This window comes from Rissa tridactyla, chromosome 1 (assembly GCF_028500815.1).
Source record: "Rissa tridactyla isolate bRisTri1 chromosome 1, bRisTri1.patW.cur.20221130, whole genome shotgun sequence".
NCBI lineage: Eukaryota > Metazoa > Chordata > Aves > Charadriiformes > Laridae > Rissa > Rissa tridactyla.
In genome coordinates, this window is record NC_071466.1 from 185,487,999 (window position 1) to 185,506,397 (window position 18,399).

The window sequence follows — 18,399 nt, forward strand, 5'->3', positions numbered from 1 at the left end:
TCAACATTATATCCAGTTGGGTTTTGAATCTCTAAGATGACAGAGATTGCACAGCCTCTTTGGGGAGCTTGTTCCCATGTTCAATCAACTCTTGTGATTATTTTTTTTACTCATGAAATCTAATTGGAATTTCCCTTGCTGCAACCTCTGCTCATTTCCCCTCATCCTTTTCACTATGCTCTCCAAGAAGAGTTTGTTTCACTACAACCCCCAATTAGGTAGCTGAAGACGGCAGGAGGGCTTCCACAACCAGTATCAAAACTCCTTTGTTTAGAACTAAAACTAGGAGATTCCTCCCTATTGACAGGTTTTTGAAAAACAGACAAAATTAACAGACACTTATTAGAAATAATTACTTCCGCTACTATGAAGCTGAAACAATGCAAAACAAAACCAAGATGACACTCAGCTTGTAAATTCTTGGAAAAAACCAGAAGCTGCATGCATGGTGATTACTGGCACAGCAAGTAACTACCCCTTCTGCATCATAAAGAACATTTCCTACTTAGTACCACAAGTCAGTATTGGTCTATTTACTTACTGAAGAAACCTCTACAAGTGAGAGGAAAGCTGATGGAGTCATTTATTAGAGTTAACTCATATTTGGAGGGAAAAGCAACAGAGAGGCAGAAAGAAAGTATGGAATGCAACTGTGTGTCACTCCACAACTTAAGAAAATGTTCATAAGAGCTCATTTGCCCCTTTCTCAGGTTGGGATAAAAGGGTGGGAAGTTGCTTACAGAAGAATTAATTTTCAGAGTTACGCAGTATTGCCTTCAGAAAGAAAAGGAACAGACCCACAATAAGGCTTCTCTCATCTGCCTCCAAAAATTTAACCTGTCAAATTTACCAGACACACTTCAAAATTCTGGATCACAAATACCTAAGACAAATACTGTCTTAAGTAAGATGATGCTGAGCACGGGGTGGTGAACTAAACAGTGCAGAACTGATAGAGAAATTGTACTGTCAATATACTTATTGTTTTTTTTAAACAACAGGTAAAACCTACCTATTGTTTGGTACTTAAAAGAACAGAAACAACACTGCCCACTAGTATTAGAAGAATCACACGATGCTTACCTGCGACCACATTCTGAATATTTACCAATATTTTTTAATATTAAGGCAGCTGTTAATCGGATGTGTTTAGTTATTGGTCCCTCTTTTTCATCCTACAAAAGTACAGAGAAAAAATATGTAAAAGCTCCATAGTACCAGGCAACAATTAATATCTAATACTTGAGTCAAACAATACTAACTGTGAAATCTCTGAAGACAAGGTTTCTTGATCCCCTCCTTAATGCCATTAGGGCAGCACTTGGATGATTCACAATGGCCTTCTGTGCTCTGGGAGTAGAGGCAGTACCCCCTGCAGCTGGCTGCCTACATTAGTAAAGAAAGAATTCATAAAAATAAGCTTTGCACCACTTTCTGGAAGATGAAAAACTCTGAAAATTTATTTTGACAATTTTTAACCTATCTGAACAGAGACACAAAGATCCATTAATACCTGGTGCTGATACATGATTTGCCTTTTGTTTCCACAGAGATAAACCTTATTGCAAAGCCTTTAGAAGAGTCATGGGCTGTATTTTATGTGAAAATACACTTCTCTTGAAGAAGTGCTGCTCATCACCCGTGACATTTGTGATGCAAAAGTAATATATTGTACTAATGACATAGCCACTTCCTGAAGTGCACCTATTTAAAGGAATGTTTTATCAGATAGGATTTAACAGGAACTGTGATAGCAGCTATGCAAATGTCATCTGAAATTTGGCCAGAGAATGCCCTTAAAATATAGCTGTTCTACTCATCGGGACCATTAGACACTATGACAATATAAAATACATATTAACTGTGGTTAGTGAGAAGTAATATAAAGTAACATGATTTAAGTTATGATGTAAGACATAAAACATCTAATTGTTAAATCAGATCAAACATTTGTAAAACCAATTACCTGTTACTGCAGCTTTCAGACTTGAGATTAATAAATTAAGCAAGGCATTTTATAAAGCTGGTACAAATAACAAACATAGCAGAAGCAAATTCTCCATTTTCTGTATTAACACTGAAGTCAAAGCTATTTCACGTAAAACTTTGAAATTAGTCATACAATTAGAGTTTAGAACATATAAATATGCAACTTCACTTAATGAGTAAGACTCATAATGTCACCTCAAAGGGAAGTTATGCAGTATTGATGGTGAAAAGTATCACCACGTTTCAATATACTGAACAATATAATTATGAAGTCTTTTAAAACCCTAGTAGAACCTGATAAGAACATCTCAATATACTAGAAATATACAGTAGTGCTTACTTGCAAAGGCAGCATAAATCAAATGTAAATGTTCCAATTTTTAAAATGAAAGTTAGCCTGTAAGAGTATTATTTAGGCATAAATAAAACTTGAATTGTCTATTCAGTGAGACTTTCTTCGTAATCTGAAATTCTAACAACAAGGAAGCCTAGTTAAAAATTAGGAAAAGGGTTCATACGAGTGGTCTTAAACCACAAAACAGAAAATTAAGAAGTGGTAACAGACTCCTCCCTAAAAACTCAGCTCATAATCACACTGTCATTCTCCCCTGAATGGGAATAAGAGTTTGAAAACCTTCATGAAGTAAAGGGAGAAGGGCAGGGGCTGCATTAAGAAACTGTTAGGCAATGACATCTGTTTCTAGGAGACTGAGTACCACAGTAAAGGAATTATCATCTTCATTTTTAATTTCTGGAACATTTTGTTTTCCTTATATTGAGAAGAACAAGGATTCATCAAACGGAGGCTGCTCGGAATATCTCTTCAACAGCTATCATACTATATTTTACAAAGTTGAAGTACTATTGCCTCGATTCTAGAAACATTGAAAAAGACAATTGCAATAACATAAGAAGATATTAAAAGATTGTCTTCTCTTCTTGATTTTGGAAAAAACAAGTTGATAAAAAGTGACTGAGACATCAAGTGGACTGACTTGTGTCTGTGGGCAAGTATCTCTCTCAAGAAACATGCAGATTGCTTGAATTTCTTTAATTATATTATCAACTTAAGTTCAAACCATGCCATTCATCTTGTGATTTAAAGTTACCTCCTGCCCCACTCCCATGGTGCATGATGAGGATTTTTGGTAGCTCATGCTACCACCTTTGCTTCAGTGGCAACAAGGAAAAAAATTAACATGAATCCAAAAAGATTCAAATGCACAAAGCTACAGTCAACATACATACAGTTAATTGCTAGTGCTACCTGACCTTCCAGAGTGTAACATTCAGCTACCTCTGAAAACCAGAAGAGGAAGAGTTAATATAATACAACTTTAAAAGCAAAGAAATACAGAACTAAGGTATACAACCAACTCTGTAATGCCGCTTAACTTTGTGTACCTGGTTCCATTACAGATTTTTTCAAGTAAACATGGTGTTATGATAGACATAAATGATGACCGATTAGGGGAATGGGCCCTCATTTGTTATGCTGTGCTCTCCACAGATTTCACTTCCAGCACCAATAACACTCACTCTATACACACTCTCCGAAGTAGGTGTAGTTTTACTAAATGGTGAGGGATTAAGTGAAGAAAGTTGGCCTAATTAATGCCTAAAAATTGATGGCTTCATCTCAGCACCAGTTCTTTAATTTGTTTCAGCTCCATACCAGAGTTTAGTCACATGGACTATCAGTGGTGTGCCGATATATTCGACAAGTTCCTAGGACTCAACAAAAAGTAAATTAAGAAAGGTCTCATCCCTTCCTTTTGTTCCAGCCCACCTCCTGTACTGGTGGTGTTCAACTGACTGTAAGGCAAGTGTATTCCACTCATCTGGCAAACCCAGTTTGTTGACTGATTAATTTTTTTTTAAAAACAGAATTGATTTACCATGCAATTGGACAAAAACTAAAGCTAGTTCTCTCACTGTAAGCAGTGCATAGTCACAAGAAGGAACACAGGATGTCAGGGAGAGTCAAAACATCCTACTTTGAGTAATGGAACGCTCTTATTTCAACTTGCACTCTGAAATCACACCCTTAGTATCTTGTGATATTGCAGTCTCAATATTTCAGAGAGAACTGGTTGTGCATATAAATTCCTACTTTCCGAATCTGACCTAATTAGGGAATTCTGCCTTAGAAAAGGGGATGTATGATCATTTTTGCTAATACAAGTACTTGTGACAATTTTAAAGAAGCCTGTGAGGACACAGAGCTACTGGATGTGTTATCTGTGTGATGGAACATTTTTGAAAGGGCAAAGTTGAGATCACAACATGCTAGTAGATGGTATCAGCCCTACGCTTCCCACTTACCAAGTATTTAAGACTACATTACCATCATCCTTCATTTTGTGGTTTTCAGAGGTCTGAATGTTGTTCAGTGTAATGAAACAAGGCACCATAAAGCAATCCTAAGTCTATGTTAAGAAGTTCGTTTATGTTAAAAAATAAAAGGACTCCCAAACTAAATTTCTCAGCTTTCATGCTCAACTTTCTCTACTGCCTCCAGCAGCTTGGTAGCAATTTAACTGGCCACAGAACAGACTGCAAAAATCTGCCCGAGACCACGTAATTACATCTTCAGCTTGCAACAAAGAGATTCCAGTGAGTTACTAACAAAGACCTAGTCTTAATATACTTATACATGTAACCGAACCCTGACTAACTCCAATATTAACATAAACATCCCCACAACCCCACAGCAACAGGACTGTGCTCTCCAATATTAATTCCAGATGGTTAAAATCATTTTGGGAAAGAGGAGAGCCGAAGACGGTTCCAGGTAGCAGCACAAAATTAGAAGACTCGGAGCAGTTGGCATTTATCTGGTTTGCCTCTCTAAAGGGAAGTTTATTACTAGAGTTCCTGGATCAAATCAGCACAAATTTAGACCACAAAACTGGAAGGAATACAGCAAGTTACAAGACTATCTATCTCAGCTGTATGAAATAGCTGAACCGTACACAACGAATAACTTTCCATTTGGATTACAAGCACTTTCCTGTTACAATAAAAGCTATAAAATACTATCCAGTTGGGAACAATTAGGAGAATATGTTGAGAACAACGTTCATCAAAGAGTATTGACCTATATACCTTAAAAAATTACCTGGCCTTTTTATAACTGCAACCACAACTCCCACATCAGAATCTATTCCCTCTTTTTCCCATTTTGTCTTACTGCGATTGACCTCAAATTTGATTACTCTTACAGACCCTACACGTGCAGAGTTTCACTTGATAAGCCAAGTTATAAATACACAAATTCTTCCAATCATTTCTAATCCTTTTATTTTCACTACTGCTAATGAGGCTCAGGTCTCTTACTTATTGGAAGGCTTCTGATTTCCTGCTTGTCCATGTTCATCTTGCTTTAACCCTGCAAGCAAAGCATCTCTGGAACAGTGCTTATCCTGTTTGAGGAAAAGAGAAAGACAGTGAGAAAGGCATGTGAAAATTTACCAGGAAATCCGTACTATTTTCTGAAGTGATATGTGAAAGAAAATCTGCACCTGTAAATGGGTAATGAAGGAAAACCTCTGCCGCTGGAAAGGTTCACATCCCTCCCATAAGCACTGCCCTGGGTAGACATCTTTTCCTCCATGTTCAGTTGCTGCGTGATAGAAAACTTGCGATGGTGTTTGAAACCACCTAGAAAAAGAAGGGAAGGGGAATTTAAGTTGTTTTGGGTTTTTTTTTAGTTAATGGTAAAGCACAAATGTCACAAACATAAACACATACTGGTTAAACGTTTTTATTTTCTGAAACAAGACATGCATTGATAAAATGAAAAGTCAACAAATCTTAAAAGGAAAAACATGTACATATATAACCAGTGAGCTACTAATAAATGGCAATATGGTTTTCCCAAATCCAACTGAAATATCATGCTTCTATTTTTCTACTTATACTTTACCAAAAAAATAATGCATGTTAATTCCAACAGATCCATTCTCTGCAATACAAGCAAAATACAGTAATAAAAAGCTAAAAAAATTGGGTTTCATGTATTCCTTTTCCTGTTTTCCTTCTTTACTGGTAGTCATACTCAGAAAAAGAGACGTGCACCATTCATCCTACTTGCTCTCAATACTGCACGCTTGTCAAAACTGATAGAATAAGAGATCAATCTAAAATTAGTGCTCTTTAGCACCTGAATTCTAAATATCAGGAAAATGGCTAGATGTCATTTCCTGATGCCCACAGAAGTTGAAAAATGTCACTTATGTGACCCTTTTTAACACCTTCACTTAAACCTCAATTTTTAAATGACTTTCCAAAACCTCAAAATAAGCACCTTGCCTGCCGAGAGCCCCAAAGCACAGGGCATGAGGTATTTCAGGAAATGAAGTGCTTCTGCATCAGTAGAAAAGATGAAGTTGTCCTAAGCCTGGCCCTGTAATACTCTCGACAGTGTATTTTGTATTTTCTGTATTTGGTGAGAGCTCAGGCATGACATAACGTTACAGTGAGTTCAGCCCAATCAGGGCTTTCTTCCTTTTTGAAGTGGTAGAAAAGTTACAACCCACTATGAATGCCACCTCAAAATACTGGTGAGTCAACAGTTCTTAAACAGTTTCAAATTGTCACATAGACAAAAGATGTGTTATTTTAACGTGTATCAGACGGTAATGGAGAACCACCGAATTTCAAACACTATTAAATGAAAATAGTGAATGACCAAAAGTGTGCGGTTTTTTAGTCTGGATACACCTTAAAATGTATCAAGTGTTACAAGCATTACAAATTACATCCCTTACTTCAACAGAAAAAAACTGGCCAAGATAAACAAAAAGACTTAGCTGCTTGCAATTCATTTCAGTACGACTACCGCAGCTCATCAACACCTACTTAAGGCTTGGACAGAAGAGGTCTAGAAACCTAGCTGCTGCTGTTTGGGAAGTCATTACCACCAGCTGTCTCGACACACTTGCTGGACGGATGCCACTGGTGAAGAGGAAACACATGCACCCACCTCAGCCACTCGGGTTCACATGCCAGTATTCTAGTTTCAGTTCCCAAGAAAAGTATTTGTGTTAAGATGTTTGACTGAAGTCACTGGGCTGAACAACGCCAAGAGGGAGATGAGCTCCAATCAGACTTACAGCAAGCAGACAAAGATGAAGCAACATCTTAAACCTACCACAGTTGTTTATGGACAAGTTCAAGTCAGAACTCTCAGCATATGAACAGCAGATCAGTAGGTGCTTTGATCCAGCCACCTCCTTCCACATCCTACTACTCATTTCCATACTGCCCATTATGCAAACAGACTTGAAATCGATAGGTAGGCCTAAGTGTATAGATACTGTTACCTGAACCCCATAAAGGTGTCAAAGAGCTAATTTCACCCAGAGACAAGTCTTAGTAATTAAGTGAATCCTACTGCAATAACCACCTGTAATACACCAACTACCTTCTGCATACGCAATAAATACTACTCTCTTAAAACGCATTCATCTTTTCCATGACAGTAAGCTCTTGCTGAAGGGAAGCTGGGAAGGAGAAACACCTCCCTCTTGCTGTTGGTCCAGACAGCCCATAGTAGGATATGAACACAAAATGTTTTACATCTACATTGGCTCAACAGCAAAAGCTGATGCTTCAGACAACAGAAAGACGTCTTTCCACAATAAAGGGGAAAGTTACTATTTAAACTTAAGCCTGGCACAAACCTATTTATGAATAATTCCTGGCACAGATAAAAGAAATTTCAGGGCATAAGTGAAGCCCAAAATGTAGTTTAAAAAATTTTATTCAACACGGCAAAGCTTTAAGAAAAATAAAGCTATTTCAGCTATGTTGGCTCATTCACTGTATAATACATTCAGTGTTACACTTCAATCACTGATCTAAGAAGATTCAAATTTACCACCATTTTGCAGAGAAAAACTATTTTTCCTTAAAGAAACACCTAAATATAGTAATAAAAGAAAAAGTTTAAGTCCTAAGAATACAGTCAGTTGAGTCCAGACTCTTGTTTCCCCACTTAATTTTTCCATCATTCTGTTCAGCTCCTGAACAGAACATTAAACTAATAGCTGCCTTGACAAGCAGTAGAGATTCAAGAGCATTTCCAATTTACATTTTAAATACCAAGCAATTCAAGAGCAGACATCTTCTGCCTACCTGTGAAACAAAATAGCAGCTTTTAAATTAAGCTGAATACAATTAGCAGTACTTGCAGACAGCTGAGCTTCAAAGGAAAACACGTATGTTCTGTTACATCCTCAATGCAAAGCAGTGTGCTGACTGCCACCTTTCAGAGTTTTACTTCCACTTCAGATACTAAACCTGAATACATCTGCCAGAGGCCAATCATTACAACTATTTGCATAATTGAGCCTGATCTGGTTGTGGTCTTCAGACACTACTAAATTTGTTGCATTTTATTTCAAAATCTTGGTATAGTATTTCCTAATTCAGTTCTAAAAAACAAAACAGCAGAACCCACAGCCACACCACTGGAGTCTTGCTGACTGCACCAGCCAAGTTAGCAGGTAGGAAGAGAACATACTATTGTATTTATTTGTATTTATTCTGATTCTCAATAAAATGTTTTTGAAGGCCTTCACTGCCTTCGGCAATACATCCTGTAAGGGCAACTTAATATGTTGTGAGAACTAAACTAAAGAACATGCATAGAGAAACAGGTGCAAATGACTGTAGCAAGTTTGCCTCCTGTCATATCTTTCCAGTTAATTGTGAACACCACAAAAGAAACTGTTCTATCATTCTAAAATGATGAACCTGCCCGCTTAATACCTAGGGAAAAAAAACTGCTGAACAATCATGAATGAAACACCAAGTAGTGGATGTAAAGTTCACATATACTGAAGACCCACTCAAAGAATATTCTTGTCTGCTTCAACTCAATAAAAACAACTAAGATACAGTTACAATAACAGGTGGTAATTCTAGATCTTTCTTTCTGACTGTTAGAAGCAGGAAGCCTACAGGAGATTTGATACTCTTGTTTTTAATCAGATTGCTGAAGGAATATGAATAAACAATATACATTTGAGGAAGATGCTAACTTAACATTTTGGTTCTCTCTTCACCACAGAGAATGCTGAGTGTAATGTTTATGTAAACTGTTTTTAGGCTGGGGCTGAACTAAGAATTTTAAAAGTGAGAGACGGCATAAGAACAAGAGCTATGTGTCACATGGACTATAATCTAACAATGCAAAATCTCTGAAGGCTTTTGAAAATTATGAAACTTAACCATGAACAAAAAAACAGTACAGTAAGTAATGACAGGAGAAACTACAGCAACAGAAATAATACACTATCTTTGAAATAAAACATAGAGATCAGCTTGTGAGATATAGGCCTCATAACTCTTAACTTCAGTCTCAGGAAAACTTACTGGAATAATATTTTAAGACAGATTTACAGAAAGACTGATAATGTAAGGTAATCATGCTTGTATTTTTGTTCCTCCTGCCCCAAAATTTTTCTGCATATATTTGTATCCTAGTTCGCACGTGACATGGGCTTTTCCATGGTTAGATGTCACCTCAACTATACACAACTCATCCTACATAACTTTAGACACAGAAAAAAGTTGGCAACTCACTTATGCCTCAAAACTTTAGTTTAGCAAACTCTTCAAGACAGTGTAAATTGGCGAGGCTTCTGCTAAGAAACTGCCCCAGCTTTTCATTTCCACCTCAGTACAATCCACTCTTGTACCAACACAGGTGTTTATGCATCTATTGTGCAGCCAGTAGCGTATGGCTCTACAGTTATATTTATTAGTAGTAAAGGAGTAAAGTACAAAGTAAGTAAAGCCTTACATGTATTTCTTACATAGAGTGTCACCTACCTAAAAACCGAAAATCACTTTTAAGGTGAACACAGGGCAATGACTTAAGAAGCTCCAGATCTCTACAGTACCAAAGTATTATCTAAAACCCGTATGTCTGGCATTGACTTAATGATCTCTGCATTATGTTTGTAAGGAATGAAAGAAGCAGAAATTACAGCTTGAGGGTTTTACAGATTAACTGTCCTTCAGTATTACTTTAATTATGTTTAAATGCCTCATTTTCACCATCAGTTCCAAAGATTCAAACTTCTCCATCGTTTCATCCCAACTTTCTGAATGTCTACACACCAGCGTTCTGACAAATCATCTGTCTTTATGCTCCCTTTGTATTGTTCTACAACGATGAAGTGTTTCACCCCTTTTCACGCCCATCCTGTATGTTACGCAATTTCTCTCACTGTTATCAAAATGGCTATTTGACAACTACCTTTGTGTCACTAACCCGTATCCCTCACTGAAAACTAAGCATATTCACAAACCTAAGTTATTTTTAAAATCAGTGTCAAGATATACATACTGTTAACAAGGGTAGTATCATGTTTTCATAAGCTTACATCCAAAAGTCTACTAGCTCACTCCTCTCTAAGTACAATAACAAATCAAAAAACATTTAATCATTTCTGCCTAGTCTTAAGGCTAAGTTCTTTTTTATTTCCTTTTGTGACAATGGAGTCCTGTGGCACACAAATCGTACCATAACTACTAAAATTAGTCATAATCTAAATAAGACTTTGACCAGGACATAGAAGTGCAACACCCTGCCTGCTCTTGCAAAACTGGAAACACAAGAAAGACTAAAAGCTGGGAACACAATAAAATGCCAAGACATGATTTGTAACTGCAGTACAGTAACTATTTTTGTACAGAGAACAAGCTTCCAAGCTAGGAATTATTTTGGTTTTTTTTAACTTAACTACATTACAATATTTTATTTATTACTGAAGAACCAATATATTAAAAGAAAGCCACATAATACTATTTTATGCTCTGAAGTATAACTGAGAGCCGCTAAATGTCTCGCACTCCCCCATCTCAGCTTCAGTTTCCTCGACACTTTTCACTTTTTCTGTTCTCCACTGACAAAGTAGAAGGTAACTTAAGGAAACAGAACGGATAGAACTTGTAGAATCACCTTCTATATACGAGCATCTGTTATATATTAGTAAAAGGTAGTTAAATAAAGGAGCTATTTACTTTTTACAAGATTGCCACAGACACATGAAGTTCTGTCCAGGTTTTTTCATTTGCTCTGCATGCTGACTTGCTGCAGTGTATGAAGGCGGCTGCAAATTGATCTGCTGCCCCTGTACTTGAACTGTTGGTATCGACGTTGCAGGTGTGCTCTGTAGAAAAAGTTAAAACACAGTTTTACACAGGGCTCATTTCAAGACTTGACATACGGTTTACTGTTTATTCAAAGATCTTTTGTTTTACATTTCAATCGACCACAGGTTTTCAGATTTTGGCACTTAGAACTCTGAATAAGCATTAATAGACATACAACTTTTACACTGTAGTATTTCTGCAGAAGTTTCTAATAGTCAAATTACTAAACCTTATGCTCAAATTCAAATACAGAATTTACGATTGCAAAGGAATTTCTGAAGGGCACTAAGTGGCGCAAAGGTCAGCATTACTTTGCAAAAGCTTTATTTGTAATTTAAGAAAAAAACACCATGCAAACTTGAAGGGTTGCAATATTATCAGCACAGGCAGTAGTTTGCTTTCCTATGTAAATGTAGGAAAAACATTGCTAAAAGAATTAAAATGAGCACTGGTATATCTAAAACTGCTTTATGTTCTTTGATGAAATGGTTTTATGTGCCACATTAGTACACATCGGTCTGTGTTACAGAGTGTGTAAGGAAAGGTAAATTGAACAATGCTGAAGGAACACGATCACAGACCAGTAGGCTCAAACTATGACATTCCATTTTCTCTATAAAACTTGGCAAATTATATAATTCTTCAAGCTCTTGTAAAACCAGCCAGCACATATACCTTTAATACACAACATCACATGCCCAGAATGCCTGAACATGCCATACAACTTGTATACAGTGAAATATAAACATTTCAGAAAGGAAAAAGATGTTTCCCTTGCAATATTACAAAGACACATTTTAACAGTGAATAAAAATTATCTTAAAAGTGACCTAAAAAGACAAAAACAAAGCCAAAACATGCCAATTTTATTTCTTTTTCTGAGTAACAGATAATGAATGCTGGACTTCCCCATTTCAGAACAGTGTTTATGTCAGAATACGGTTTCTCCCATTTCTTTTTTCCTGGAAGGCTCCGTCCAGCAAGACGTTTATAAAGACAATGACAGTAAAAAGATTAAGCTTTTGAATATTATCTAGGAATGAAGACTTAACATCCTTTTCTTCCCTAGTGTTAGAAAAGGAACATACCATGCTTTTAAAGAGACCAAACAAAACGACTTTCAAGTCTGTGTTTAAGAATATTATAAAAGCAGCATTTTCAAATGCTGCACACACCACTCTACATCTTTACAGCTCCATTACCCAATAGCTTTAGACTTCAACTGCAAAGAAACAAACAGTTAAGTGCAACTTCTAACATTTCATTTGCATATTGATCTTCAGTTTTCTTTCTGCTGCTCTTTACTGGCACCGCAGACAACAGTCACACAAGGTAACAATTTAATAACTATCACAGATCATACAATGCTAATAACATGACCAAAAAGGACAGCAAAAAAAGCCTCATCAAAACCAAAACGCTTCCCTCATCCAAGCATAAATCCTGATAAAAATACGGCAAAACTCAGCAAAACTCTTGAGCACAGCACAACTATTGTATGATGCCTGTGATCTGTGCACATGAAAAGTTTTAAGAAAGGACTCGAGTCCATTAGTCATAACTACAAATTATTTTGAACTCTGCAATGATTTTCATCTGAAGACCTCTAAGCTATTTTACAGATTGGGTAATAAATCTTCACAAGGTACCTTTTAACAAAAGGTAAACACAAGTGGAGCATTTCAAGATCAAGGTCCCTTTAACAAGGCATTTTTAAAAGGAAGCTGAAAGTAAAATCATCAAGTGTCAGCAGTACAGTTTGTTTTGCCATCTTCACTTGGCATCCTGATATCAATACATTATGATGGTCTTTATGTGACTTTTTATCCCTATAGAACTTCTGTCTCATTTAATACACTGGAGAAAGAGTGAGCTTAGTGAATCAATTCAGTGTTTTATTTAATTCTCATCATTCGATGTGTGCTTCATGTATTATTCACTCCATTCTAAGCAAACCCTGCAATTAATCCAGAATTATGAATTTTCTCAAGGGTTTTTCTGGCAAGCTCTCTAGTGGTATTCAAAGGTTTTAATACTGTCTCATTAAAAAAACTGTTTATTTTAAACAAGGAGATCTGAGATATGCAACACAAAATGTTACATGCTGAAAATGAAAGAGCACAGGAAAGGAAACATATTTTCAGGACAAAAACTTAAAATTCAGTTTCCCCTTCTATTTTTTTCTACCCTCTTTTTTTTTAGTAAGGAAAAAAAAGCCGATAAATTGAATAGAAATACGTAAAATGATCGTTGTTGCTTAGAATTCTCTTATCACTGCTGTGATAAGAGTAGTTTCGCTCAAACTTCTAGCATTAGGCAGCTAAAACTTCCATGTATTTTGAAGTCAGATTTATTGCTTGCTTGCTTATTAACTGTGCTGATTATATTTTAAGATCAACAGCTAAAGCGAAATTACGTTTGTTTTCCTAGGTTTTATTTTAGAAACGTAAGTTATATGTTCGAACATCTCAAAGCTTTCCTCTCTTTGTTCAAGAAATCAGAAATAATGCTAATTTTTGTTTTCTTTTTTCCCCTCCATTTTCATATATTGATTTAGTAATGCATGATACACAGGACATCACTAAAATTAGGTATAGTCTTTGTTTTTCAGAAATGAAACTCCTTTCCAAAAACGTACCTAGAAATACTTGCTATTGTGCTACCACAGTACCGACATGCAATGATTATGTAAGATCACTTATTTATTTAACATATGGAACTATGACAGACATTTAATCCTAGTAAAGTCTTTCTGGGAAAAATAACATTGAAGAAAATTTCCCCACGGCATAATGATTTAACAAAATTTCCTCCTCTAGCAAAACCATTTAATCATTCCAGGTTCCTCAAGAAATCAAACTCCCAGTACTCTACTACACTTGAAAGCACTTCATGGCATCTTTTTATAATCAGATTAGACCTCTCCATGATAGGATTTGCAAGTGCCACCACTTAGCACTTCTGCAAATCAGATCTCACTGGATCTCAGGACTGAAAGGTACCTCTAGAGTATCACCTATCTCAGTATAGTTTGCACTGAACTCTTAAAACATTTAGAAATGCAAACCCTTAATATCTGTACAATCTACTTACAGAACAGAGATACTACAGCTTACTTCAATAAGCAGAAGGAGATTCTGTCTCTGGACTCCATGACTTTAGATTGAGATTTGGTGGGGGGGAGGGAAGGAAGGAAGTCTGGCAGAGTCATGAAAACGAAGAGTAAAGCTAAGTGCTTTCTGCTAACTAGAATGGACTGTTTACAAAAGACACTAATTTATTTTTATGCACAAGAGCTCCTCCATTTGGGCACACCAGCTCCCTATGGGGTAGGAATAACAAACACTCTGGCTTGGGCTAGAAATGGCTTCCACCTCCATTTCAAAGAACCAATGGTGCCATTCCATTTATGTATTAATGGATAACTCTGTTTTAGCATGACACTTGCCCATTTTATTTAGAAGGTCTACTGTGCCATCAACAAGAGAACATACTGCATCCCAGTGCGATGGGCTCCTCTTGACACATACAGCCATACGCAGTTTAAAACCATCAGGCTGCATTTTTTCTCCCACCATTAGTACGTGCACATGAATAGTAAATACATTTAACTCAAGAGTAAACAGTTAATTATTAGTAAAAGTATTTTTTAAAAGTATCATAGGATTTACAGTTTGATATTACAAAATTTTATGTTTAGCTTCTTCACGATAATGAACATATATAAAAAAGTAACCTATAATTTGAAAATTAATATGGTATGATTCGAGCGTGAGGAAGGGGTCAGGTAGATGGGTAGGCACTGAAATAAATGTTCTTTTCTTGTTAGATTACTAAAGTTTAAGTCTCCTTGCAACAGTGTGCTTCACAAGTGAAGAGCAATAAAAGCATAGAGATTCTGTATTTCAGTACTTCCAGCTGAGAAACTCATTTGCTCTGTGGCAAGGAATGAATTACACCTCCCGGGGCTACACACCTGCTTTCTGGTGCATGGAAATTCTCAGCTTCCCAATCAACAGAGAGCAGGGGCAAATAGCGAAGGCAATGCTCACACAGCTTTTGCCACCTAAATTTCCACACAAGGCAGCCCACTTGAAACGTCCTTAAGAGAAATGGGCGTGCATTGTTTATGAGGGGATGAAAGCCATGAGCAGGGAAGTGATTACTTTAAAAGCCAGATAAGGCAATTTAAATCAGATTTGCTCACTTCTAGTAACCTGGCATGACAGCAGAGTATTCCTTCAAAACACACACCAATTGGGACAAACCAACATGGTTACGTTCAACAGATGTTCTGGAGGCGTTTGAAGCGGAGTAAGAAAAAGTGGAAAAGAAAAGAAAGTGTACAGGTAGGTAAACTGCTCGTTTCTTTTTCTTTTTCATCCACCGGTCCAGCACAACGCCTCAGGAAAACAATAATCCAGGAACAGGGCACACCAAAATAAAAGGAAGCAGAGATAGTAAAGTGCCAGTTCTGTCTCCACTCAGACTACATTTCATGAGCTTACAAAATACAGATGGAGATATAAGAAAAAAAAATCACAACACTGTGTATCATATGTTCTTGTTCTGAAATAACCCATAGCCCAAGTTTTTATAAAAATGCAAAAAATAAAAATCTTTAAAGTCAGTATATACGTAGTTATTTTTCAGTGAGTTTTGCTGAGGCGTACAATTAGCATGGAACAATTACAGGTTATACACAGAACATACCTGTACTTGTCTAACTGGATTTTGATAGCCCTACACGAGCTGTCCCACAAACAGCACGTATATAAATTTTCTTCATTTTAGTAGGCCATTTAAGTCAACATTTTTCCCGCCAAGCATATAGTACCAGCCTATTTCAAACTACCATTCATATCATGAAACAAATCTTCTCTTTTACATCCCCTTAAGGATTATTTCACTCTTTCTCTTGCTTTCCTTAGTTTTCACATTGCTGTTCCCTTCCTCCTCTATTTGTTTGCCCTTCCTTATCTTCACTTCAAGCATCTTCCCCTTCTCCTCTCTGCAGTTCATGACAACTAATCCTGCTGCAGTTGCATAAGCAATACTCTCCTCCCTCTTCTGTCCTCTTCATCTCCTTCTCCAGCCTTCCTGTTGGGTTATAATTTTATTACAAATCTTCCTCTTCTATCCCTTTTTCACTTCCCTGAAATACAGCGTCTAGTTTAGAAAAAAAAATTATGATAACAAGCAAACAGGAAATCATACACTAACAGCTTCAGCAGCTATACAATTTTGCCATAGCAAATACCCCTTTATCCCACATCCCTCACCGTTTTTCTCCATTGGGTTGTATTTATAAGTTTAACACTGTTTGCAAAAAGAACCATATGCTTCTATTTCGTCTGCATGACAGCCAGTATACATTAGGTACTGCAGAGAGGATAAAACAATGCAGATGCTCCAGTGAAAAAAGTGTCCCTTAGCTGCTGTCTTTCAAAAAGTCAGGGCCAAGGAAGCTGCTTATCATACAAGGAAGACTCTCAAAACATGAGGGGGGAAAAACCCCAGGAGATTACACAGGACCTAACCTCAAAAGAAGTCATCAGTAAAACTCACACTGAGTTCATTAGCATTTGGCTACATCTTACTATTTCTGGATGCCTTAAAGATACTCCTAAAAGCAGACTCATGATTGGAAATACTTAACACCTGCTTTTTCAGAAAAACAACGGCTATTGAAGCTGCTCAGCAGCTTTAGGAAAAAAAGAGCTGGCCAGGATGATTTTGGTACTATTTTAGTCCAACACATTGATTTTAGAGTGGTAAAGATCCTTAAAAGTCTTAAGCCAAACTATGATGTTCACTCTATCTGAACAGAGTACTATGAAGTGAGTTCTATTCTAAGTCAGTACTTGGCATTATCGTGATAGACATGATTCATAAATACCCATATGTAATGGTTAAGGCAATTAGCTAAAAAATTAGATCGTTCACTAAGATGAAAACTAATTAACTCCTCTTCTCCAGCATTCCTGTAATTTTGAAGAAAGGAAGGGCATCCTACAGGCAGAAGATTGAGCTAACTTCCATGGAAGCAGATATTAAACCAAGTTATTTTGATCTGCAGATACCCAGCTGGCAGCATTTTTTTGTTTGTACAGGTAATGGAAAATGTAAGAACTATTAATGATAGTGGTATTAGTGATAGTGTAAAAAAGAAACTATTGGCACAGAAAATATTCTTTTTTCTTTATTTTTCCTCTATTATAAAGATACATGTTATCTAATACTAATGAAATAGTTAACTGTATTACTCCCCTCTTCTCAAAAATCTGTAAGTCTAACAGTTTAGTAGCTGTTTGAGACACAACTGAAAATTCTTGTTAGCCATGTGTCCAGGGAATAAATAACCCCAGATAATATTTATTCCATTCCAGAGACATAGCCATACCATCTTCTATTTCAGCCAAGTCCTTAGCAAAGCTATAATAGAAATTCAATCTGTGTAACAGCTGAAGACACTCACTGTAAAAAGCAAGGCGTAGCTAATATTTTCACACTACAGAAAACCTAGCGTGTTGTCCCTATGCTGCCAACAGGCACTTTCATTTTGGTCAAATCATTTCTAGTAAGAACAAAGATAAATAACATATCAGAAAAATACAGGTATCTCTTTGATAAAACCTAAGTGAAAATTTACGCATGAATTTAAAGACATTTTAAGAACATAACTCTGTGTGGTGTGGCTGTTAGAAGAAAAAAGTAAAAAAAGAAAACTTGTTAACTGTTAGTCCCGATTTCCGACAACTGAATGAAGGACAGTCAAAAGAGCTTTCAACAGAAACCTAACGTGCCACAGAAAAAGAAGCAGCAGCACTAGACATCACTTGTTGAATTTTGAGTTCTAGCTCTGCTTAAGTCCATAAGGTCTATACCTGCTACCTCATCAAAAACAAACAAACAAAATCCCCAACCAATCAAACAAAAAAGGAAGATAAAAGACCTGTCTTATCTAAAGGTCAAAATGCACTGATGTACACTCAAGATTTCATTTCACCTCTCTGCAGTCTTTCAGAACTCTGACTGCCAGACCTACTATTCTATTCTTTTTGCTCCTGTTGAGGTTAGGAACGTTTTTTGGAGAGGGAATTTCTGTCCATGTACAAAACTGAAGTAAATTCTAGAGACTAGAATAATCTGAAACGTGATTATTTGTACTTATTAATATTCATACAAATGATGTCCATACCTCATTTCTAGTAAAGTGGAGGGAGTAACCACTTTCAA

General features: G+C 36.6%; 1 protein-coding gene across 2 annotated transcripts in view; it reads right to left on the reverse strand.

Moving 5' to 3' along the window:
• Positions 1-18,399, reverse strand: part of ARID2 (AT-rich interaction domain 2) — a 105,758-nt gene that overhangs the window by 2,919 nt on the left and 84,440 nt on the right. For both annotated transcript variants that reach the window (XM_054185531.1, XM_054185541.1), the window contains 5 exons: positions 11,029-11,177; positions 5,514-5,652; positions 5,329-5,414; positions 1,263-1,386; positions 1,084-1,175 (listed from right to left, as the gene is read on the reverse strand). In XM_054185531.1, the coding sequence (XP_054041506.1) occupies positions 1,084-1,175; positions 1,263-1,386; positions 5,329-5,414; positions 5,514-5,652; positions 11,029-11,177 (590 nt within the window). The remainder of the gene's footprint in view (positions 1-1,083; positions 1,176-1,262; positions 1,387-5,328; positions 5,415-5,513; positions 5,653-11,028; positions 11,178-18,399) is intronic.